Source organism: Salmo salar, chromosome ssa20 (assembly GCF_905237065.1).
Source record: "Salmo salar chromosome ssa20, Ssal_v3.1, whole genome shotgun sequence".
NCBI classification, from domain to species: Eukaryota; Metazoa; Chordata; class Actinopteri; order Salmoniformes; family Salmonidae; genus Salmo; species Salmo salar.
Genome location: NC_059461.1, coordinates 4,234,904 through 4,261,086, shown reverse-complemented (window position 1 = coordinate 4,261,086; position 26,183 = coordinate 4,234,904). Strand labels below are relative to the sequence as shown.

General features: G+C 43.8%; 3 protein-coding genes across 7 annotated transcripts in view; 2 read left to right on the top strand and 1 right to left on the bottom strand.

Annotated features, from left to right (window-relative positions):
* Positions 1–12,990, top strand: part of LOC106579820 (serine/threonine-protein kinase TAO3) — a 133,961-nt gene extending 120,971 nt beyond the window's left edge. For all 4 annotated transcript variants that reach the window (XM_014160027.2, XM_014160025.2, XM_045704275.1 and 1 more), the window contains 6 exons: positions 3,760–3,888; positions 6,225–6,428; positions 7,057–7,296; positions 7,553–7,765; positions 8,203–8,385; positions 11,539–12,990. In XM_014160027.2, the coding sequence (XP_014015502.1) occupies positions 3,760–3,888; positions 6,225–6,428; positions 7,057–7,296; positions 7,553–7,765; positions 8,203–8,385; positions 11,539–11,700 (1,131 nt within the window). In that variant the 3' untranslated portion in view covers positions 11,701–12,990. The remainder of the gene's footprint in view (positions 1–3,759; positions 3,889–6,224; positions 6,429–7,056; positions 7,297–7,552; positions 7,766–8,202; positions 8,386–11,538) is intronic.
* Positions 12,940–17,547, bottom strand: pebp1 (phosphatidylethanolamine binding protein 1). Its single transcript, NM_001141612.1, is given in 4 exon segments — positions 12,940–13,719; positions 13,917–14,017; positions 15,625–15,734; positions 17,364–17,547. Coding segments are annotated over 4 exon segments (564 nt in total). The 5' UTR covers positions 17,499–17,547; the 3' UTR covers positions 12,940–13,501.
* A 176-nt stretch (positions 17,548–17,723) lies between these two features.
* LOC106579822 (V-set and immunoglobulin domain-containing protein 10) lies at positions 17,724–24,315 on the top strand. 2 transcript variants are annotated; one of them, XM_014160029.2, is made up of 9 exons: positions 17,724–17,960; positions 18,486–18,797; positions 19,273–19,578; positions 19,807–19,955; positions 20,070–20,220; positions 22,460–22,744; positions 23,002–23,115; positions 23,458–23,613; positions 24,022–24,315. In XM_014160029.2, exons 2-9 carry the CDS (start codon positions 18,599–18,601, stop codon positions 24,099–24,101), a joined length of 1,440 nt encoding a protein of 479 aa, XP_014015504.1. In that variant the 5' UTR covers positions 17,724–17,960; positions 18,486–18,598; the 3' UTR covers positions 24,102–24,315. The 2 variants fall into 2 exon arrangements, with proteins under 2 accessions (XP_014015504.1, XP_014015503.1); XM_014160028.2 differs by lacking the exon at positions 17,724–17,960 and adding an exon at positions 17,982–18,302.
* Positions 24,316–26,183: the final 1,868 nt, after the last annotated feature.

The window sequence follows — 26,183 nt, the reverse complement described above, 5'->3', positions numbered from 1 at the left end:
CACTAGCACGTCCACTAGCACGTCCACTGACACGTCCACTAGCACGTCCACTGACACGTCCACTAGCACGTCCACTAACACTAGCACGTCCACTAACACTAGCACGTCCACGTACACTAGCACGTCCACTAACACGTCCACTAGCACGTTCACTAACACTAGCACGTCCACGTCCACTAGCACGTCCACTAACACGTTCACTAGCACGTCCACTAACACTAGCACGTCCACTAGCACGTCCACTAACACTAGCATGTCCACTAACACTAGCACGTCCATTAGCACGTCCACTAACACTAGCACGTCCACTAGCACGTCCACTAGCACGTCCACTAGCACGTCCACTAGCACGTCCACTAACACTAGCACGTCCACTAACACTGGAACGTCCACTAGCACGTTCACTAGCACGTCAACTAGCACTAGCACGTCCACTGACACGTCCACTAACACTAGCACGTCCACTAGCACGTCCACTAGCACGTCCACTAACACTAGCACGTCCACTAGCACGTCCACTGACACGTCCACTAACACTAGCACGTCCACTAGCACGTTCACTAGCACGTCCACTAGCACGTCCACTAGCACGTCCACTAACACGTCCACTAACACTAGCACGTCCACTAACACTAGCACGTCCACTAACACTAGCACGTCCACTAACACGTCCACTAACACTAACACTAGCACGTCCACTAACACTAGCACATCCACTGACACGCCCATTAACACTAGCACGCCCACTAACACTAGCACGCCCACTAACACTAGCACGCCCACTAACACTAGCACGCCCACTAACACTAGCACGCCCACTAGCACGTCCACTAACACTAGCACGTCCACTAGCACGTCCACTAGCACATCCACTAACACTAGCACGTCCACTAGCACTAACACGTCCACTAACACGTCCACTAGCACGAGCACGTCCACTAGCACGTCCACTAGCACGTCCACTAGCACTAGCACGTCCACTAATACTAGCACGTCCACTGACACGGCCAATAACACGTCTACTAGAACGTCCAATAACACGTCCACTTGAACGTCCAATAACACTAGCATGTCCATTAGCACGTCCACTAACACTAGCACGTCCACTAGCACGTCCACTAACACTAGCATGTCCACTAACACTAGCACGTCCATTAGCACGTCCACTAACACTAGCACGTCCACTAACACTAGCACGTCCACTAGCACGTCCACTAACACTGGAACGTCCACTAGCACGTTCACTAGCACGTCAACTGGCACTAGCACGTCCACTGACATGTCCACTGACACGTCCACTAGCACGTTCATTTGCACCTCCACTAGCACTAGCACGTCCACTAACACTAGCACGTCCACTAGCACGTCCACTAACACTAGCACATCCACTAGACACTAGCACATCCACTAGCACTAGCCCGTCCACTAGCACTAGCCCGTCCACTAGCACGTCCACTAGCACTAGCACGTCCACTAGCACGTCCACTAGCACTAGCACGTCCACTAATACTAGCACGTCCACTAACACTAGCACGTCCACTGACACGTCCACTAGCACGTCCACTAACACTAGCACGTCCACTAACACGTCCACTAGCACGTTCACTAACACTAGCACGTCCACGTCCACTAGCACGTCCACTAACACGTTCACTAGCACGTCCACTAACACTAGCACGTCCACTAGCACGTCCACTAACACTAGCACGTCCACTAGCACGTCCACTAGCACGTCCACTAGCACGTCCACTAACACTAGCACGTCCACTAACACTAGCACGTCCACTGATACGTCCACTGACACTAGCACGTCCACTGACACGTCCACTGACACTAGCACGTCCACTGACACGTCCACTGACACTAGCACGTCCCACCGACACGTCCACTGACACTAGCACGTCCACTGACACGTCCACTGACACTAGCACGTCCACTGACACGTCCACTGACACTAGCACGTCCCACTGACACGTCCCACTGACACTAGCACGTCCACTGACACGTCCACTGACACTAGCACGTCCACTGACACGTCCACTGACACTAGCACGTCCACTGACACGTCCACTGACACTAGCACGTCCACTGACACGTCCACTGACACTAGCACGTCCACTGACACGTCCACTGACACTAGCACGTCCACTGACACGTCCACTAGCACTTCCACTAACACTAGCACGTCCACTAGCACGTCCACTAGCACGTCCACTAGCACGTCCACTAGCACTAGCACGTCCACTAACACTAGCACGTCCACTAACACTAGCACGTCCACTAACACTAGCACGTCCACTAACACTAGCACGTCCACTAACACTAGCACGTCCACTAGCACGTGCACGTCCACTAGCACGTCCACTAGCACGTCCACTAGCACGTCCACTATCACGTCCACTAACACTAGCACGTCGACTAGCACGTCCACTAACACTAGCACGTCCACTAACACTAACACTAGCACGTCCACTAACTCGTCCACTAGCACATACACTAGCACGTCCACTAACACTAACACTAGCACGTCCACTAACTCGTCCACTAGCACGTCCACTAGCACGTCCACTGGCACGTCCACTGGCACGTCCACTAACACTAGCACGTCCAATAACACGTCCACTAGCACTAACACGTCCACTAACACGTCCACTAACACTAGCACATCCACTAGCACGTCCACTAACTCTAGCACGTCCACTAACACTAGCACGTCCACTGGCACGTCCACTAACACTAGCACGTCCACTAGCATGTCCACTAATGCGTCCACTAGCCCGTCCACTAGCACTAGCACGTCCACTACCACTAGCTCGTCCACTAGCACGTCCACTAACACTAGCACGTCCACTAACACTAGCACGTCCACTAGCACGTCCACGTCCACTAGCACGTCTACTAACACTAGCACGTCTACTAACACTAGCACGTCCGCTAGCACTAGCACGTCCGCTAGCACTAGCACGTCCGCTAGCACGTCCGCTAGCACTAACACGTCCACTAACACGTCCACAGCACTAACACGTCCACTAACACTAGCACATCCACTAACACGTCCACTAGCACTAGCACTAGCACGTCCACTAGCACTAGCACGTCCACTAGCACTAGCACGTCCACTAGCACTAACACGTCCACTAGCACTAACACGTCCACTAGCACTAACAGATCCACTAGCACTAACACGTCCACTAGCACTAACACGTCCCCTAGCACTAGCACGTCCACTAGCACTAGCACGTCCACTAACACTAGCACGTCCACTAACACTTGCACGTCCACTAACACTAGCACGTCCAATAACACTGTTGTGTGTAGATTGAGGAAAACTATTATTCAATCAATTTTAGAATAAGGCTGTAATGTAACAAAATGTGGAAAAAGTGAAGTGGTCTGAATAGTTTCAGAATGCACTGTACTCTAACAATTCTTAACACTAACACCACTAACAGACAGGTAGCTTGCTAGCAAAACAACATTAGCCATGTGTTGTTTTCTCCCCATGTGCCTGTCTCCCATACAAGGCCCCTTCATAGCTAACTAATATATGTGCCTCTCTCTCTCCCCACCCCTCCATCTCCCCTGTCTCTCAATTCAATTTAAGGGCTTTATTGGCACGGGAAATATATGTTAACATTGCCAGAGCAAGTGAACTAGATAATAAACTAAAGTGAAATAAACAATACAAATGAACAGTAAACATTACACTCACTCTCTCCCAAACCCCCCCCCGTCTCCCTCTCTCTCATTTCCCCTCAGATGAAGACAATGTCATCAGATGAGAAGAAGTTCCAGCAGCAGATCGTTTCCCAGCAGAAGAAGGAGCTCACCACCTTCCTAGATAATCAGAAGAAGCAGTACAAGCTCTGCAAGGAGAAGATGAAAGAGGTCCTTTATTCCCCCTTTCCCAGCCTCACACTATATGCTCTGTATTGAGCTGAGTTGAATCGATCCTTTAGTACAAGATCTGCAAGGAGAAGATGAGAGGTCCTTTCTTCCTCCTTTCCCAGCCTCACACTATATGCTCTGTATTGAGCTGAGTTGAATCGATCCTTAGTACAAGCTATGCAAGGAAAGATTAGAGGTCGCAACGCAACACTGCTTATGTCCTCTAGCTAGCTAGTACAGCACTGTACCCTCGTATAATGCCTCTACAGTAGGAATAATCTCAGCACCCATGACACATCTACTATGTATTGCGATGGGTGGAAACAACCATCCGACGAATACACACACACACATACAAACACACACACAAATATACACAAGTACAGTATGTTTGGTCATCATGCATTTTCATTTCACTGAGGAGGAGCTGAGTCACTCCTCCCACTCACTACACACACACACACACACACACACACACAGACACATTGTGTTTCTAACAACCTTGATGCGCTGTTTCTCAGAACTGGATCCGTTGTTGTGAACAGAACTAGGCCATCTCAGTTAACAGACATTGCTCTGATTCTAAACATTCAGTTACATAGCATTGTTTAAATCATAGAATTAGGAATTAGAATACGATAATGGACATGAACCTTCTTATGATGAGATAAAGGTCAGCCATTTTGGTCAACCATGGTTTTCCAGTCCTGTGATAAGATATTGTGTAAAATAATGAATTTGAAGAATGTTTGTTTGATTGCTAGCCAGCCATTTTTAGAGGAATAATTTTTTTATTTTTTTTTTTTTATTAACTGCCAATATGCCAACATTCCATTCAAACAATGGGGTCAATACACTGGCTGAAATCAGTTGATGATAGGACTTAGACAAGTTGTAAATGCAACAAGTACTGATATTGTATCATATAATTGCGTCACAGCTTTCCAAGAAAACAAAATGTTGACTGTTTATAAGCTATTTATACAGAAATGTTTTATAAAACCTGTATAAACTCTATAATTATATGACAATGTTTTAGGTTGACAATTCTATTACACAATTTCTTATATATCACATGCCTTACTTTTATTTTCCTGCATAAATAAAATCAGGATTATGCCTCTATACTGCCATTCTTTCCAATTAGACTGGTTTGGATTTCTCCCTGACCAATATGGCTGCCAATTTCACCTCATTCTGGAACTTTGAGGGTTTATGACATATCTCCTCTAGTAATTTAATAGGCTAAAGGAACTCAACGAAAACAATGGAAATGCCATGGGAACGCGTTGGGGAAAGATCCCAAATCTCCTCATTTCCCCCCAGCAAAATTAGCCTACATTTAGGCTACTGTATATACGTGTACTTAACACTATGTTGAGGTAAAAACCGGAGTATAATGCTGTATAGATGTCAACCCCAATACATGTTCATGTTTTCGTCACCTATCAACTGCATTAGTTAAAAACGACTGACTACCACCATCGATTTCTGTATGCTAGCTACGCTACCAGTTTACATGTATATGAACGGGAGTTAGCATTTAGCAGTCACTTCTCAATCTGAAAAGGGACAACTTCTAAATGTAATGCAGTGAAAACATCCTAATTTATCCAAATCAGATTTTAGTAACCACATGGTAGACCTGTCACAATACATCAATCATGACGGTTTTGACGAATATCCACTTTGTTAGATCAGATTTGTTGAATGTGCGCCAATCCAGCTTCCTTCTATCCTCCACGGTCTGCGTTCCATTGACCTCTTTATCACAATATGTACTGTTAATGTGGAGTTTATATGGCTTTCATAGAATGTAGTAGTGTCAGATTAATGTGGAGTTTATATGGCTTTCATAGAATGTTGTAGTGTCAGATTAATGTGGAGATTATATGGCTTTCATAGAATGTAGTAGTCAGATTAATGTGGAGTTTATATGGCTTTCATAGAATGTTGTAGTGTCAGATTAATGTGGAGATTATATGGCTTTCATAGAATGTAGTAGTGTCAGATTAATGTGGAGATTATATGGCTTTCATAGAATGTAGTAGTGTCAGATTAATGTGGAGATTATATGGCTTTCATAGAATGGTGTAGTGTCAGATTAATGTGGAGCTAATATGGCTGTCATAGAATGTTGTAATGTATTGTTAATACATCATAATGCAGAAACCTCATTGGCCCAACTCTCTAGATACATGGCTCTAGAGGACCCTATATATCTTTTGATAATGAGAGGATCTGCTGCACACCTGACCATTAGACAGGAGAACATGTATATCACGGACCGTTATATATCCGTAAAAATCTCCTCTGTCTCTCTCCCCATCTTCCAGGAGATGAATGAAGACCACCACACCGCTAAGAAGGAGAAGCAGGAGCGCCTGTCCAAGCACAAGGAGAACCTGCAACACAGCCAGGCTGAGGAGGAGGCCCAGGTTCTGAGCCAACAGAGGGTCTTCTACGACAGGAACTGCAGATGCTTGAAACGCAAAGTCATGATCAAGAGGCATACGTTGGAACAGGAGCAGATACGAGAGGTACTGGATATTGTATAGATGTACAGATGGCCATTTCAAACGAGAGGCAAGGCAGAATGGATGACATTGTGTGAAGAATGACTGGGATGTACAGTATCTTGTATAGATAGACACACATTTTAGTTCAGGTTCAGTCTGAAGTGTTGTGCAGTGAACACTGCAATCCAGTAGGGATGTGAATATCACATGTCCAACTGCTTATCCATAACATTTCCAGGGTCAATGTTGTCCTCGAATGGCTTCTGTAACATGAAAAATAATGTTCAAATCGTAGTGTTCTTTGACCAATAACAGTATTTTCTGATGTTTCGTGGAAAACACCAAGAAGTGGTTTCCCATCTCGTGGAAAGCAGATAAGAAAGTATAAGCAAGGCAACAATGCCCTAATCTCCTAATCTGCTCTGTATATCAGGGGAGGGGGGGGAGGTAATGTCAATAAAACGACACCACGAGATACTGATCAGCTCCTGACCAAATGGCAGTAGGTTCTCATCATCCAGTGTCTGTATAAAAGCAAAGTTTTAATCATTGGATGGCCATGATAATTCCTCTCTCCCCCCCACCCCCTCTCTCCCTATCTATCCCTCCTTCTCTCTATCTCTCCCTCCCCATGTCTCTCTCTCTCCAGGAGCTGAACAAGAAGAAGACCCAGAAGGAGATGGAGCATGCCATGCTGATCAGACATGACGAGTCCACCCAGGAGCTGGAGCATCGTCAGCTGAAGACCCTTCAGAAGCTCCGCATGGACCTGATCCGCCTGCAGCACCAGACAGAACTGGAGAACCAGATAGAATACAACAACCGGCGCGAGAGAGAGCTCCGCCGCAAGCACGTTCTGGAGCTACGGCAGCAACCCAAGAACCTTAAGGTGACGGCTATGCCAGGTGCAGCTAGCTAGTGAATGTATCCCTGGGAATGTGATGGCTGCATTGGTAGCTGCATTGGTAGCTACACTGGGCTGCATTGGTAGCTACATTGGGTGTTCTCAAGGGAAATGCTCTGATGTAAGCAGGTAGTGGATGATATGAACCTAAATGTGAAGGTTAGGGTGCAGCTAGCAAAGGCAGTCCTGAAAAAGGGGAAATCCTCAGTCGCAGCTCAAATGTCCTCTCCATTTCCACCAGGCCATGGAGCTGCAGATTAAGAAACAGTTCCAGGACACGTGTAAGGTCCAGACGCGTCAGTACAAGGCCCTGAGACACCACCAAATGGAGGTGACGCCCAAGAGCGAGCACAAGGTGGTCCTCAAGGCCCTGAAGGAGGAGCAGACCAGGAAGCTGGCCATCCTGGCCGAGCAGTACGAACAGAGCATCAACGAGATGATGGCATCGCAGGCGGTGAGTCGCCTTAACACCCGTCCTCCATTTTATGATGAGGATTCATGAGCAGTGATGCTGATATTTGATCATTTCCTTTATATCAATCTCAAAGATTCATATACATGTTAAAGATCTTATCTAATATAGAACATGAAAATGAAAGAATAGTTCCATAGGAGAATTGTATCATTTTGTCCCCAAGCCGTAGATGATGTAGGTTATTGTAGGAGTTTGTAACCCTGCTTCTGTTATTCCCATATCTCCTCCTATCTCCTCTTCTGTTCCATCACTCCTCCTATCTCTCTTCTGTTCCATCACTCCTCCTATCTCCACTTCTGTTCCATCACTCCTATCTCGGCTTCTGTTCCATCACTCCTCACTTCTCTCTCTATTGGGGTCTGTTTATTCCTCTCTCTCTATTGTGGTCTATCTCTTTAATTCCTCTTGCCTCTCAGCTGCGTCTGGACGAGGCCCAGGAAGCCGAGTGCCAGGCTCTGAGGCAGCAGCTGCAGCAGGAGATGGAGCTGCTGAATGCCTACCAGAGTAAGATCAAGATGCAGACGGAGGCCCAGCACGACAGAGAGCAGCAGAAGCTGGAGCACAAGGTGTCGCTTCGCAGAGCCCACCTCGAACAAAAGGTACAGAGAAAGAGAGCTGCACAGAGCCCACCTCGAACAAAAGGTACAGAGAGAGAGAGCTGCGCAGAGCCCACCTCAAACAAAAGGTACAGAGAGAGAGAGAGCTGCGCAGAGCCCACCTCAAACAAAAGGTACAGAGAGAGAGAGCTGCGCAGAGTCCACCTCGAACAAAAGGTACAGAGAGAGAGAGCTGCGCAGAGCCCACCTCGAACAAAAGGTACAGAGAGAGAGAGCTGTGCAGAGCCCACCTCGAATGGTACAGAGAGAGAGAGCTGCGCAGAGCCCACCTCGAACAAAAGGTACAGAGAGAGAGAGAGAGCTGCGCAGAGCCCACCTAGAACAAAAGGTACAGAGAGAGAGAGCTGCGCAGAGCCCACCTAGAACAAAAGGTACAGAGAGAGAGAGCTGCGCAGAGCCCACCTCGAACAAAAGTTACAGCTAGAGAGACAGAGAGAGAGCTGTGCAGAGCCCACCTCGAACAAAAGGTACAGAGAGAGAGAGCTGCGCAGAGCCCACCTAGAACAAAAGGTACAGAGAGAGAGAGCTGTGCAGAGCCCACCTCGAAAGGTACAGAGAGAGAGCTGCGCAGAGCCCACCTAGAACAAAAGGTACAGAGAGAGAGAGCTGCGCAGAGCCCACCTCGAACAAAAGTTACAGCTAGAGAGACAGAGAGAGAGCTGTGCAGAACCCACCTCGAACAAAAGGTACAGAGAGAGAGAGCTGCGCAGAGCCCACCTAGAACAAAAGGTACAGTGAGAGAGAGCTGCGCAGAGCACACCTCGAACAAAAGGTACAGAGAGTGAGAGAGAGAGCGAGACAGACAGAGAGAGCTGTGCAGAGCCCACCTAGAACAAAAGGTACAGCTAGAGAGACAGAGAGAGCTGCGCAGAGCCCACCTCGAACAAAAGGTACAGCTAGAGAGACAGAGAGAGCTGCGCAGAGCCCACCTCGAACAAAAGGTACAGAGAGAGAGACAGAGAGAGCTGCGCAGAGCCCACCTCGAACAAAAGGTACAGAGAGAGAGACAGAGAGAGCTGCGCAGAGCCCACCTCGAACAAAAGGTACAGCTAGAGAGACAGAGAGAGCTGCGCAGAGCCCACCTCGAACAAAAGATACAGCTAGAGAGACAGAGAGAGCTGCGCAGAGCCCACCTCGAACAAAAGATAGAGGGGGAGGTGTCACAGAGACAGACTGGTAGATCCACAGAGCCTACCTGGTGGAGAGGGGAGAGCACACAGAGACACAGACTGTTAGAAACACAGACTTACACACACACACACACACAGAACCCACCTTCACAAAAGATGCCAAAAAAAGGTATGGGGGAGGGCGGAGTCAACGCAGACAGACACTGATGTACGCGCACACACGCATGCAGGCTGGAACAAAATGTCATGGAAGCAGAATAGACAGACAGACAGACAGACAGACAGACAGACAGACAGACAGACAGAGACAGATAGACGCAGACAGATAGACGCAGACAGATAGACGCAGACAGATAGACGCAGACAGATAGACACAGACAGACAGACACAGACAGACACTGATGTACGCGCACACACGCATGCAGGCTGGAGCAAAATGTCATGGAAGCAGAATAGACACACACACAGACAGACAGACATTTCACTCACCGCTGATTTATAACCCAGGGCCATAACTGGTCATGCACACAGCTTTTGTTGTGAAATCCCATGATGTTACCAGTGATGTGTTATTCTTACAACATGCTCTCTATATTTTAATCATAAGCAGTGTTAAGAAAAAGTTCTGTGTCATACAATCTGGAGTCACAACAGCTCCTCCTTCACCTCTTCTCACTACTCTGCTGTTGACCATTTCCAACAGTGGATGCTGATGGTATACAATCAATTCACCATAGGCCACTTTATCAGTCATTATACTCGTTTTTTGGGGGAGACTAGAATACAAAGTTTTTCCAATGCAATGATGTCATCGCTCCTGGACAACAAAGGAACATGCCGCCCTGATCCAGTTTCAGTTGCCTAGGCAGTAGTTGACAGTAGTGTCTTTACAATGTTATGCAACCAGTGGTGCTGTGGCGCCATCTGTTGACCATCTGTCTCCCTGCAGTCTGTCTGAAATAGATTCCGTCATCGAAACCAGTATCAGGGTTGTATTAATCAGGGAACGTAACAGAAGAAGTTTTAAAACGTTCTCCAATGGAAAACTAAAATGAGCATTTCTTATTGGACCAGTTCAGGTAGACAGACCCTTCCTGTTTCAATGTGTTCTTCCATTTCGTGCCTAATGAACACACCCCAGGCTCATATGCTTCATTTCATATGAAAGAGAAGTGCAAACTGCAGATATCGATCCACTGTCTGGACTATTACGTGACTCAGGGGCTAGATGGAATCTGTTGGTGAAGGCTTTATGGAATTAATTCATGAATCAATACTAACCGAACACTGAAAATGAATTAAAGTTGTGGACGTCTATAATGGGTTGATAAGCTTCACTGTTGATGTCTGGTCCTAAATCATGACTAGTGCAGGAATAGTTCTGTCTGTACCAGAGCAGGTGTAGTTCTGTCTGTACTAGAGCAGGTGTAGTTCTGTCTGTACTAGAGCAGGTGTAGTTCTGTCTGTACTAGAGCAGGTGTCGTTCTGTCTGTACTAGAGCAGGTGTCGTTCTGTCTGTACTAGAGCAGGTGTCGTTCTGTCTGTACTAGAGCAGGTGTCGTTCTGTCTGTACTAGAGCAGGTGTCGTTCTGTCTGTACTAGAGCAGGTGTAGTTCTGTCTGTATTAGAGCAGGTGTAGTTCTGTCTGTACTAGAGCAGGTGTCGTTCTGTCTGTATTAGAGCAGGTGTAGTTCTGTCTGTACTAGAGCAGGTGTCGTTCTGTCTGTATTAGAGCAGGTGTAGTTCTGTCTGTACTAGAGCAGGTGTAGTTCTGTCTGTACTAGAGCAGGTGTAGTTCTGTCTGTACTTTGCTGACTATGGAGTGGTTATAGATTCATGCTGAATTTCAAATCAATCCCCTAGACTAGCTTGAGCAAAAAAGCAAAAACCTGAACGAGCAGCTGTTGCAGGTCAAACTCAGCAGTACTCATTCATACCTTACCTTGTTGTGATTCCAAATACTCTTGCTTCTAATAGTTTAATGAACTAAGTTGTTGTTTTGTAGATTGAAGAGGAGCTGGCTTCCCTTCAGAAGGAGCGTACAGAGAGGATAAAGCACCTACTGGAGCGCCAGTCAAGAGAGATTGACACGTTCGACATGGAGAGTCTCCATCTGGGCTTTGGTAACCTGGGGGCCCTGGACCCCCTCAAGGATGACTACAGATGACCAGCCCTGGTAACCTGGGGGCCCTGGATCCCCCCCCCCAAGAATGACTAGACCAGCCCTGGTAACCTGGACCCCCAAGACTACAGATGACTAGACCAGCCCTGGTAACCTGGGGGCCTTGAACAAATGACAAGACTAGACCAGCCCTGGTAACCTCCTTGTGACCTCTGTTTGTCGATGTTCATCCTCTGGTCTGACCCTCTTCCTCCTCATCCCCCTGACCTGGTCTGGTTTGACCAGTTAGGGTCTTTAGTCATACACGCGCACACACACCAGCCCAGTGCTAGTCTAATGCCAACGGGGCCCCCAATCTCCTGGTATTTTTTCTTTTAACTAGGCAAGTCAGTAAATTTGTCACAAGATGACAAAAAATGCTGGATAACTTCCTAGGCTTGCTTTCTTTTAAAGAATAACAATACAATGTCAGTGTTTCTGTTTCTTGTGCTGTGATGGCACTTGTAGTGTGACTAAGCAGAAACCAGAGAGGGAGAATAAGACAGAACGAGCATGACGATACAAGTGAATAATGTTGTTAAAGCTGTGCAAAAACTTCAAGCCCAAAAACAAACTGATCCTTCTGCAGCCTTGTCGTCTTCTTGGCGCTGCTTCCAGTTCCTTCAACTCTTTTTTTAGATTTATATTCATCAGGACATTTTTATGTAAAAAAATGTAAGCGATTTCATACGTTGAGAAAATGTTTTAAGTCATAATGTACATATTGGTACGTGAATCATTTTGACTCTTTGATTATTAACTTGATTTGGGAGGGAGACTTGCAATGCACCCTGGTACTCCACTTTATTATACTGATTCTCTGCACTGGCACGTAATGTGAATATTACATGGTTACGTCTGGAATTTCACCGTTACCTATGTAGTGCAGTACTTATAGGGCACTACATAGGGAATAGGGGTGTGATTTGAGACGGCGCCCATGTGAATCCCTACTCCCAGGTAGCACAAAGGGCTTTGTCGCAGGGGGAGGGACATGTATAAAACAATTTATGTAGAGCTTTTACTTATTTTCATATGTTAATGATGGATGATTTCTCTCATACTCCTCTTCGTTCAGTAAGTCGACTCGATCGCTCAATGCGTTTCTTTCGACATTTGTCTGAAATTCGTCATTCTTTTTGCTTTAAAAGCTGCGGAGTATTTTCTTATAAACCAGATCAGTAAATAAATGCTTTATCATTGCATGCCCTTTCATTTTGTTTTCCAGGATTAAGAGAAAGCATGAATCTGTCAGGGCTTTTAATTATATTTGTAAATAAAGTGCTCATCACACAACTGTCTGGATTTATTATCTGTCATTGGATTTTTGACAGCAAGTTATTAGGTAGCATTTGCTTAGATAACCGAAATCCATGATTTGCTGTATACAGGTAGTCATGGATTTGAGTTTGCTTATGTTTTGTATTAATATGGTGTAATGACATCTTGGCCACATTCAAGGTCCACTCCTGAATGGTTTATGCAGGGCCAGGTTGTGGTAAAGGAGCATTCCACCACATCTCCAGCACCTTGCCACTGTCTACAACAATAACTGATGTAACTCATTCAAACAGTGTTGGAGAACTGTCAGCGACTAAAGAATATAAACCAAACAAGATTAGCTGTTTTGTTTGACTGATCATGGGGATAGAGAGGTTACTTTTTAATGAGTCAGCATGAACAAATCTAGGGCATTGCTCAAAGAACACAATTGTAAAATAAATCAGTGTGGCAAACAAACAAAAAAAGTATTTGTGGTTCCTGCAGTTCTTATCTACATAATGTTAGTTTCTGAATACTCCTTTGTTTATTTTCCAGCCAGTTGCTCATAGAGTTTAGGGACATAATTATCCCATTCTGCCTGATAGCAGGTTCCAGCCACAGGAACTCCCAGTCCGTATTTCTGGCGGAAGGCTTGGATCTTGAACTTCCCACGGTTGTCTCCACAGCAGTTGGTGAGGACGGGCTCCGTACAGGAGAGGTTTCCTGACTGCTCATAGACCAGCCACACATACCTGTGGAGACCTGGGGGGGGACACACAGAGACAGGAACAAAGATGTCACGTGGTCAATGAGGCTGTGTGAAGCAATGCACCACATGTCCAATAATACACTTATCCAGTTGTGTAGAAAATGTGTCCCACTCTGCAGAGATTTCACACATTCAAGCTTCAGAAATTCCTAGAGGAATAGAAGTCACTCCAATCATTGGATAAGGTTACCAGTGCCTTTTGGAGGGCCAGATCCAACGTAGTCGGACATAACACATCCACTGGATACATCGTTTCCCTTCATGTTCACCACCAGAAAGTGATGCCACTCCCTTCAAAAGAATACATTTGTTAGGGAAAAAAAAAATATGGTTATCCAACATCCTTGATCACACTTCAGTTGTCTTGAAAACATTTAGAAATAAGATTATCGATAACAATCTCAGTTGGCTTCATAAATCATCAGGGGGTAAAAAGGTCAAGCAACGTTTTGCATAATCATTCCAAGAGCCAATAAAAAGGGATTTGCAGCCTAGGGCTGGGCGATATGGCCCAAAAAAATTGTTTATTCACATTTATGGGCAATTCATATCTCATTTGTTTTCTTGAAATAAGCTTTGTTCTACAATTGAAAAGGTCAAGCCTCCACACGAAAAGACCCACTAAATTTATCAAAATAGTTAAACCTGCTTTTTTTTTTTGCAAGTCACTGATCTGGTTTTCAAGTCTGTCTATGAAAATGCAATTTTTGTTCAAATTTACCAAAACAATGCATAATGGACATTCACTAATAAATGACTGACTTATGGCAGGCGTTATAGAAAATTAACCCAGGTCTCAAACAATCTGTCAAGGTAGCCAGCTAACCGTTACATTTCAAGTTTAGCCAACTTGGATCTGCTAGCTAACAAGGTAGAACAGTTGAATTGTTATGAACACACCCTTCTGTCCATGTTTGAACAGCATGCTAGCTTGTCCACTTTTTTTCCCCCAGATGTTGATATTAAGTGACCTACCTAATTTCTCAGAATGAGAACGAGTTACCAAAGCCCAGTGCTAGTCTAATGCCAACGGGGCATCCAATCTCCTGGTATTTTCTCTTTTAACTAGGCAAGTCAGTAAATTTATCACAAGATGACAAAAAATGCTGGATAACTTCCTAGGCTTGCTTTCCTTTAAAGAATAACAATACAATGTTAGTGTTTCTGTTTCTTGTGCTGTGATGGCACTTGTAGTGTGACTAAGCAGAAACCAGAGAGGGAGAATAAGACAGAACGAGCATGACGATACAAGTGAATAATGTTGTGTTAAAGCTGTGCAAAAACAGATCCTTCTGCAGCCTTGTCGTCTTCTTGGCGCTGCTTCCAGTTCCTGCAACTCTTTTTTTAGATTTATATTCATCAGGACATTTTTGTAAAAATTTTAAGCAGATGTTGATATTAAGTGACCTACCTAATTTCTCAGAATGAGAACAGGTTACCAAATCCTTATATAATTGCGTTTAATGCTTACTGCACATTTATACAACATAGTATTAGTCTTGATTGTCCATAATCAATGTTTATTGATGCTCTGCACGTAATTTTAGGAGTTGAGAGTTGAGACAAAAAAGTGTATCATGAGAACGGTTAACTTCTCTATTATATATGTGTTGGTGTCCATGTGACCCATTCTGTTGGACCAAACCTCAAACGCAAATAGCAAGTTGAAACCGCTTGTCAGAGACTAAGTGATCGCTCAGTGTTGTGTGTGTGAGAGAGAAAATGGAAAGGTGCACACAGCACAGAAGGAGCGAAGGAGAAGAGACCCCACCCCCAAAAAATACATTAATGCTCAAAAATACAATAATAAGTGTAATTCTGGAGAAACATGCATTTAGAATAGAGCTAAAACAAATTCTAATTCATTTGATATATCGCCCAGCCCTACTGCAGCCTACCCAAACTTGGGGTCTTTCCTGCTGGGTGCGTCGGGGTCGGTCATGGCCAGGGTGTACAGCTTAGTGGAGTCACACCCCTCCCACTCGATAGAGGTGGGACGGCTCTGCACCTGTGAAGAAACAAACCACGGGGAATGTAGTTGGTCTCACAATAAATACAAGCCAATCCCATTTTGGTAATAACTCACACAAGCGGTGGTCAATATAGTTGGTCTCACAACAAATACCCTACAAGCCAAGAATACTTTCACAACAAGTCAAGGTTGGTATCACAATACAAGCATTTCGCTACACTCGCATTAACATCTGGTAACCATGTGTATGTGACCAATAAAATTTGATAAATAATTATGGTTGCTATCACAAATACAAATCACAGTTAATATAGTTGGTATAACAAACAATAAGCAACATAAATCAGTTTAATGTATTAAGGATATTAGATTGAACTGTGGATAATTGTTCATTTGAATTAGGCCAAAAAATCTTGCACTAAGAGTGCTGACTGACATACATTCATTGCCCAACCCTCATCTCTGCAGTGCAGACAGTCAGTGCATGGTCAGACCACCTTATGCAGTCTAAGCAAGACTGGAACATTATTGCACACTGACACGGTTTTGTGCATTGTGTCACATTTTTGCAAATAAACCTAGTCATGCAAATTCTAGCTAGCTAGCAATCAATATGGCTATTCAGCTACCAATCAATAACTTTTTTTAAATGAGCTTATTTCATGCAATGCATCTATTGAGCATAATCGTGAGCACGTACTGTAAACCCTTCAACTCTAAATTATATTCGACACTCTAGTCTAGCTAGTATGCAAGCTAGCTCGACAGATAGAATTACATATTTTACCGGATGTATGAATGTGAAACATCCGCTTGGCGTTTCCGCTCACTACCAAATATGTAGTGAGAGGAAGCACACTGACCGGAGAAGATGGAACGATATGGATTTTGCCTGACATTCTGCACACTTTCTCATCGATTAAACATTTGTTCTCTGTTCCCAAAACTATAATATGTTATGAACAGAGTGGACTAAGTTTTGTAGACTTTACCCTTTCCAAAAGTATTTGTGTTTTATTTATATATACTGCTCAAAAAAATAAAGGGAACACTTAAACAACGCAATGTAACTTTTTTTTTTTATATAATCGCGTTTAGGAGTGCAAAGGCTCAGATAGGCGGCGCACATACAGGCTAGAACCCGCTAGCTGTTTGGTTCTGCCCACTACGACTCGTTCGGTCTCGTCGGAAACGACAGGCATGGTCTATCTTGGTTTAGTTATTTAAAAAATATATTCGCTAACCCGTTAGTTATTATGTCAAATATGAACGCTGATGCAACGGCGAGTAACTCATTCGAACAGTGTAGACCACAGTGTGGGAGAACGGTCAGCAACTAAAGAATATAAACCAAACACGATTAGCTGTTTTGTTTGACTGGTCATGGGGATAGAGGTTACTTTTTAATTGAGTCGACATGAACAAATCTAGGGCATTGCTCAGAGAACACAATTGTAAAATAAACGACTGTGGGGCACAAAGAAAAAGGCGTTGTAGTCTGCAGTTATCACAGCTACACAATGTTAATTTCTGAATACTCCTTTACTTTGTTCATTTGCTTGTTCTGCCCACTATGACTCGTTTGGTCCCATTGGAAACGACAGGCATGGTCTCTTAGTTTAGTTCTAAAAATAAAAATAAATGTTCGTTCATCTTTGACAGTACCTGTGTTGGCGTGAGCACTTTGCCCAACTCGTCGATTTCAAGAGAGCCATACTTGACATGGAGAGTCTGTGCAGGCTTCTCATCCACCTCTGTTAGTGCAAGATTCCCTGTCCACTGGCTTAAATCTACCGGCATTTTGACTGATTCCGGAGAGCTGCTTACAGGAGCTGCTTTGACTTATTCTGCACAAAAACACAAGGGGGCAGGCACAGGCAGGGCCCGGAGTCCGGACTATGCGTTGCGTTTAGGCCAATCACAGTACGTCTAGCTCTACAGTTAGCACTTGTGATTGGCCTAAGGTTCTGTCAATCCCTCACTTTACTGCCCAATGACCCGAATTTGTCTTTCTAGAATGTTCTTTTCATGAACAAGGTCCACTCCTACTCGAATTGTCACGTTTTGCTGATAAAGCTACATTGTGTCTTTAAGATTAAAAAAAACATATATATAAATGACCTATATTTCAGACACTTTTGTGTTAGTTTTCCCTGAGTTATATATCACTCTAGAGAAAGAGATAATAGGCCTCGTCGAGCAGTGCGGTGACAGCGGTATGAACTGTCCACCAAGCAGAAACCCTGCTGCACCTTTAAGGAGGTAAGTGTTGGGTGTGGTTTGAAGTTTCCGGATAAACGCGCGCGAGTAAACAGGCAGGTAGCCAAATGGCTGAACAATTATAGCATGTGGCAGTTCCATGGAGAAGAAAAAATATTGAATTATAGTGGCTCGTAATTCCTATATCAGTTACTCTAACCAGTGTTATGTAAAGTAGGTGTAGAGGTGTGTTGTGTCACCGCATGCACAACAGGTAGTCAGACAGAGGTTGACAAGCAAAGCATTTGTCTAACCATAAATCAGGGTATATATGCTATACAGTAGGAGGAATAATTATGAATGCCTTCGCAGTTGCAATTTTTCTTCAGGTCATGCATCAGACCGGTGAGTGTCCACTTGTGACATGTTTATGAAACATAATCCATAGTTCTTTAGCCTATACAGTGAAATTAGTTATATATTAGGTCTGACGTTTTGATCTATGTAGGCATACTGTTCACTTCTATAGGCTATTTGTTGAATCGTGTCTCTTGTCTTAAATTATCTCGCTCATTGTTTTTATGAAAGTTGCCGCAAATGGGCGCTCAGATGAAACTACTGTAGCTGGAACTGTGGGAGAGAATATTATACTTCCGTGTTGGAACACTGAGACCAATGTGACCCCCTCATTCACGCGATGGATGAAGAATGGACAGTTTACCATTGAACTTAATCATTCCATTGTAATTCCAATATCCTCAAGTGAAGGGCACCTGACTATACTGTACAATCAAAGTTTGTACATCAACGGAATAAATCTATCAGATGAGGGGACCTATCTCTGTGATTCTTTACCCCATGACAACAAAACTCAAACAAGTCTCACATTGCAAATAGTCAGTAAGTATCTGTGTTTTATCATAACAATGTGTTTTTGATGTCCTTCATATAATGACTTGCAGATACTGAACTGGTATCTTGGTCAATTGCCCTGTAAATTGCCCTAGAAATGATTTTGAACAATTATTGCCCTAAAACTGGTTATTCCGGATGATTTGGTGCTGGGGCTGGTTTCATAGCACATGCTGTAGTAGCCTATGTGTCTTGTAGGCATTTGAATGATCATGATCAGAGGGGTACTGCAGTGTACCTTGACCATTATGTAGTATATGATGGATGGATGGAATGGGACTGTATAATTCTTTACAAACGTGTATGTTATGGAATCAGTCCACATTGCTCAATAATGAAAGATTGGTGCCTTGGGTTGTAACAAGGCTTGATTGTTGTAAACTGTGAGGACTGTTTTCAAGTGGAAAGTGTCTGCCTTCTTTGGCAACACTATAGTAAAGTATCTCATGTTTACTTCTTGCAGGTGGTCCTGACAATAGCATCATAGACATCCAGCCAGCCACGCCTCTTTCCAACGGAACCCTCTTTGTTGTCAGGGGTTCCACGGTGTCATTCAACTGCTCCAGCTTGTCCTACCCCTCACAGAACCTGTCCTGGGGGTTTCAGGGTGTGGCGTCCAGTAACGACTCTCTGGCGGTGGGCAGTGGGTCATGGCTGGACTTCAGGGTAGAGGATGTTCAGCCCACAGCTCAGGGGAACTACAGCTGCAGAGCCCAGAACTCAATCTCCCAGAAGGCTGCTGGCTGGAGCACAGAGCTGCTTGTATACTGTAGGTGACTATAAGGGAAACAGACTTAATGGTCTCTGATAGTGGTTGCTCGGGGCTTAGTGACAATTTGAATATCGGTATATATCCTAAGCTCCTAATAGATACCTATCAGATACAGTGGCCAGTGGTGCTTGTTCAAATGACTTGTGTACCTATCTTATTGTTGTGTACTAACCCAAATACCTCATCAATTCTATACTGTAAAGAGCATCCATCTTGCTCCTTTAGATTCCCCAGAGAGGCACCCAGAGTGTCTGTGGAATGCAGGGAAGGATCCGTCCCATGTCCAGTTCAGCTGTAGCTGGTTTGGAGGCTACCCCTCTCCCATGTTATTCTGGGGGGAGAAGCATCAGGAGTCAGGGAGCCAGGGGAAGCAGGTGTTTGTTTTTGGGGGGGGGTTAAAACACAATTTAATTGGATACCATGCTTTTAGTCTGTGTGTGTGTGTGTGTGTGTGTTATCCTCAATTATTTCCTTTGTGGTTCTCTTAGGTGGCTGGACAACTGATGGAGTCGGAGGAGACAGATAATCTGGTGGTGAATCTGAACAGGTCGTTGTTGTTCGATGGGCAGATGCTGAAGTGTAATGGGCATCACCCTACGATCAGTCCAGGAGAGGAGAAGTTCTGCTCCTTCACCCTGAGTAAGTGAGAGATGACTGCAAACGTAGGCTGCGTCCTGAATGGAACACTTCCCTATATGGTGCACTACTTTTGAACAGGACCCATAGGTAAATAAGTGTACTTACTATATAGGCAATAGGGTACCATTTGGGACGCACACCCAGCCAACATCTGATATGCCTTTTGTTTGTATTCAGCTTTCTAGTTTATGTATTGCAACTGTACATAGATGCCCCGAACCGTGTCAATATCAGTTCTGCATTCAGTTGTATAACTGACTAGGTATCCCCCTTCCCTTTCAGTTGTACAACTGACTAGGTATCCCCCTTTCCATTCTGTTGTACAACTGACTAGGTATCCCCCTTCCCTTTCAGTTGTACAACTGACTAGGTATCCCCCTTTCCTTTCAGTTGTACAACTGACTAGGTATCCCCCTTTCCTTTCAGTTGTATAACTGACTAGGTATCCCCCTTTCCTTTCAGTTGTACAACTGACTAGGTATCCCCCTTTCCTTTCAGTTGTACAACTGACTAGGTATCCCCCTTTCCTTTCAGTTGTACAACTGACTAGGTATCCCCCTTTCCCTTTCAGTTGTACAACTGACTAGGTATCCCCCTTTCCCTTTCAGTTGTACAACTGACTAGGTATCCCCCTTTCCCTTTCAGTTGTACAACTGACTAGGTATCCCCCTTCCCTTTCAGTTGTACAACTGACTAGGTATCCCCCTTTCCTTTCAGTTGTACAACTGACTAGGTATCCCCCTTTCCTTTCTGTTGTACAACTGACTAGGTATCCCCCTTTCTGTTGTACAACTGACTAGGTATCCCCCTTTCAGTTGTACAACTGACTAGGTATCCCCCTTTCAGTTGTACAACTGACTAGGTATCCCCCTTTCAGTTGTACAACTGACTAGGTATCCCCCTTTCAGTTGTACAACTGACTAGGTATCCCCCTTTCAGTTGTACAACTGACTAGGTATCCCCCTTTCCCTTTCTGTTGTACAACTGACTAGGTATCCCCCTTTCCTTTCAGTTGTACAACTGACTAGGTATCCTCCTTTCAGTTGTATAACTGACTAGGTATCCCCCTTTCAGTTGTACAACTGACTAGGTATCCCCCTTTCAGTTGTACAACTGACTAGGTATCCCCCTTTCCTTTCAGTTGTACAACTGACTAGGTATCCCCCTTTCCTTTCAGTTGTACAACTGACTAGGTATCCCCCTTTCCTTTCAGTTGTACAACTGACTAGGTATCCCCCCTTTCTGTTGTACAACTGACTAGGTATCCCCCCTTTCCTTTCAGTTGTACAACTGACTAGGTATCCCCCTTTCTGTTGTACAACTGACTAGGTATCCCCCCTTTCTGTTGTACAACTGACTAGGTATCCCCCCTTTCTGTTGTACAACTGACTAGGTATCCCCCTTTCCTTTCTGTTGTACAACTGACTAGGTATCCCCCTTTCCTTTCAGTTGTACAACTGACTAGGTATCCCCCTTTCTGTTGTACAACTGACTAGGTATCCCCCTTTCCTTTCAGTTGTACAACTGACTAGGTATCCCCCTTTCCTTTCAGTTGTACAACTGACTAGGTATCCCCCTTTCCTTTCAGTTGTACAACTGACTAGGTATCCCCCTTTCCTTTCAGTTGTACAACTGACTAGGTATCCCCCTTTCAGTTGTATAACTGACTAGGTATCCCCCTTTCAGTTGTATAACTGACTAGGTATCCCCCTTTCCTTTCAGTTGTACAACTGACTAGCTATCCCCTTTCAGTTCAGGGTGCTTTATTGGGACACCCTACCATTGGCCAATTTATTGATACGACGATGTTGGGTAATTAATAAAAGAGACATCTCATCTGTCTCTTATTTACTTTCAGCTTTAAACGAACTGAATGGTTTCCACAACTGTACAAAGCTCATAGAATATTAGTAATGTGTGAAACACCCAGTGGCTGTGGCACACCTGGTCTGATTCCAAAAGAAACCTGCAAAGGAGGGAGCTGTCTTTGTGATTCCAGAAAGGCGAGATATTTTAAAGTCATTTATCAGCGTTTCTGAGCACCAGGCAAGATGACTCAAACAATGAGGAAGAACAAAAATAATGTGTTACCTACACCACTTACCAGGCTATACTTTTCCCATGTCACACCCAACGCAGTTTGTGTGATTGTGTGCATACCTGTATAGAAGGATATCTAGCTAGATGTGTATCTATCACTAACCCAGTCTAAACCCCTGTCTCCCTCCTCATCCCCTAGAGTCCCCCTATCCTGAAGGGGAACCACTAGTCACAGCGGTAGAAGGCACCAACGTGACATTAACGTGTACAGAGTCCAGCTCCCTGCCTCCAGCCCTCACCAGCTGGCAGAGGACAGCCCAGCAGGATGACGTGGTCTCCAGCCCTAAGTACGTCCTGTCAGAGCAGGGTCCCACCTTCACCCTCACTATAGTCAACATCACCAAGCAGGACGAGGGCCTCTACTTCTGCAGGAGCGAGAACCCACTGATGGTCCGCGAGTTGGAGATCTATTTAACAGTTAAAGGTTAGTTCAGAGAGGTGTGTGTTTACAGACTGGATATCTCTGCAGACTCCATCTGGTCCTTGTGATAATCTATGTTGATGATCATACAGGTGCAGAAAGGTAGCAAGGCAACACCTTCCCTGGAATGTCGCTAAACCTGTTGCCCCTCCCTGTTAGCTTCTAACAAGACTTCTTAGACTATTGTACACTCATTTATCTTTAGTGACTTAACTTTTTTTACTTAATCAATCATGTCTAATGTTGTTTTGTTTCCACAGCCACCTCTCAATACACTGGAGCAATCATAGGGATATTCCTAGCTATTTTGATAGTAGGATCTGGGATTGTTATTGCTAAAACAATATACTCCAACCGTGACCGAATATGCCTGGGTAAGATCTTTTTCCCATGCATTATAATGTCCCTTTTGTTGATAGGTCTTCAATTTTGTAACTGCCTGTGCCATATCAGATTAGCTGCCTTTGTTATTTTCACTGGGGGGGGGGCATAACTAAAAAGAATAGTTATGCCCCCCTTAAAACCGAAGTTGTACCCCTGGTTATTTTTGTATAATTTCATGAAAGGGATAATGGATAATATGACCCCCATCACCTAAGATAATATAAGATATACTTTGATGATAACTGACTTGTGAAGTTACTGAATTGCTAAAAGATATATGCAAATACTAACTACCTACTTTGAAATCTAAATGTACGTTTTTTTTATTACAGGTAATGGATTTGATCAAATGGAGGAGAGAGGAGATGTGTTGAGTCTGGTAGAATCAGACGAAGAGGTGTTTCATGAAGCTATACCCAGACTGCCACCTCTGCCTCTGACCAACGGACACAACACTACACTTGTGGAGATACACACAATACCATCCAGTAAGGAATGATTTTCTGCTTCCAAGTTGTAGGGGGGGGGGATTTCCCACTTGGGTATTGGCTGTATATTTAGTTATTTTCAAAATGTGTAGTTGATATTAAATGTGACACTATTAATAATGTTGCAATGTTGTATTTGTACATGTATCCGTAATATACAGTGGGTAGAACTGTAACTGGGCGGCAGGTAGCCTAGCGGTTAAGAGCTCTGGGTTCGAATCCCAGAGCCGACTAGGTGAAAAATCTGTCTGTGCCCTTGAGCAAGGAACTTAACCCTAATTGCTCATAAAAGTCGCTCTGGATAAGAATCTGCTAAATTACTAAAATGTAACTGTTCTGTTGCTGTTTTGTATTGACCTTATACTGTAGATGCAACTATAACCCAAATCTGTAACCAATCTCTTTCAGTTGACCATGAAGATGCAGAAATTCTTGAACATCCATTACAGCTAGAAGATCGAGATATAGATGAACTTGTCACATTTTAGGTGTTGTAAGACTTTTAGAAAACTTTTTTTGTGTGTGTGTAATGATTGGTGTTTGGTTTGTACAGTATGTAGATACTGTATATAGGTTTGCTTTTTTACCATCCATTTGACCTTTGTTTTGTTTTAGCTTCAGGCTTATTAAGTGATACTTAACATGGTTATTTCAATGAATTGTTGCCATTTGCCATATTAAATTACATATTTGACAATAATATAACATTTTGTATTACTCAAACACAAAATTAAACCTGTTTTTTTTTTTTTAAAGCAAAGGCAGGGATGTAGTTCTCTCTTTTGTTTTTATTAATGAACAATATATATAATTTACAAATTGGAATGTGTAGGCTTATCAGGGCCTAATTTAAAAAAATATATAAAAAAATAGGATTTCGATAGGATTAAATCCATAGAAATAGAACGGACGAATCAGTAGGTAGGTTCCGTTGACCCAGGTTTATTAGACAAGCAATGTTTAAAAAATGTAATTAAATAATTGCAACATGTTTAATGGAAAGGCAGCTATAGAAGAACTGTTCTAGATTGACAACATTTGTATTCGTTCAACGGGAGTATTTTTCTTTTTATCAAACTTTAACACGACAAATGATTGAAGCTGTGTTTTTCCGAATAAATGATGATTGACGATTCATTTTTGAAGATACGCGGGGCACGTGACGTCATCACGTAACTATAAAGCTCTACTCCACATTGTTTTTAAATGTATTTATATTTAACCTTTATTTAACTAGGCAAGTAAGTTAATAACAAATTGTTGTTTACAATGAAGTCCTACCCCGGCCAAACCAATAGTGCGTCGCCCTATGGGGCTCCCAATCACGGCCGGATGTAATACAGCCTGGATGTAACTAAATGCTTACTGTTTGCAAAATCGTTCTTTTTTTTTTTTTTACAATAAAAATGTTTCTTTACAGGACGAAGATTGTCCTGATTTTCGAAAAACGCCTTGCTTTTCTGGTTGGCTGGCAAGTTTCACTATCCGATTACTTGATATGTACATGAGCGCAGACCGTGGCGATGCGTTGGCACTAGTCCCAGAAATATGTGAGTCAGTTATTGCGTTGTGGCTTGCGCGGGAAACACGAAACAGATAGGTGGGAGGACATACAGGCTGTCGCCAATTTATTAATGCGTAATTTACCTACGTGGGTAATGGAAACACTTCAGCCACTACAATTTCATTCCACACCAGGTTTTTGTGTAAACATGTTTGGGGTGTGAGTGACACAAGACGATATAACGCACCCTAGCAGGCAATTGTCGCATTTATTTTCTATGCGAACTTTCTAAATGTCGACAACAACAAAAAATCACTGAATAAATTCATGGCAACATAGCAAGTGATTTGAATGGGGGAAATTGTTCTATTGATTACGTTTCTATGCATTTAATCCTGTCCGATATCCGAAATCCAGATAGAACTCTTTAAAAATGTTTCACTGTAGATCAAACAAATCAGGGACGAATCCATTTTACGTAATAGAAAACAAGAGCACACGTGGCAAGGTAGCAAATCAGGAAATCTGTACTGTACTAGGAAATCAGATGAATTCTTCTCCTTTTACTCAAAAACACGCAATAAAACAAGTAGGCTATTTTACATCATTTAGCGATCTAAAGACACGATGGGTGCTCCGTTTTCCTCGGAATGGCATTTAAACATGGGATTATTGACTGGAAGGCATTGTTAGATAACCAGGAAGTCAGTTAAGAACAAATTCTTATTTACAATGACGGGCTACCAGAAGGCAAAATGCCTCCTGTGGGGACGGGAGCTGGGATTAAAATAAAAATATAGGACAAAACACACGTCACGACAAGAGAGACCTAAAACAACAACATAGCATGACATGAACACACAGCATGGTAGCAACACAACATGGTAGATATTGGAACTGAGATCCGCCCACCTTCAATCCCAGTTCGCCTGATCTATGAGACACGGGATAGTGTGGGTGGTCGCAAATGGTGTAAAGTACTTCTGTGAAAGTACTACTTAAGTCGTTTTTTGGGGGGTATCTGTACTTTACTTGACTATATTGTTGACAATTTTACTTCTACATT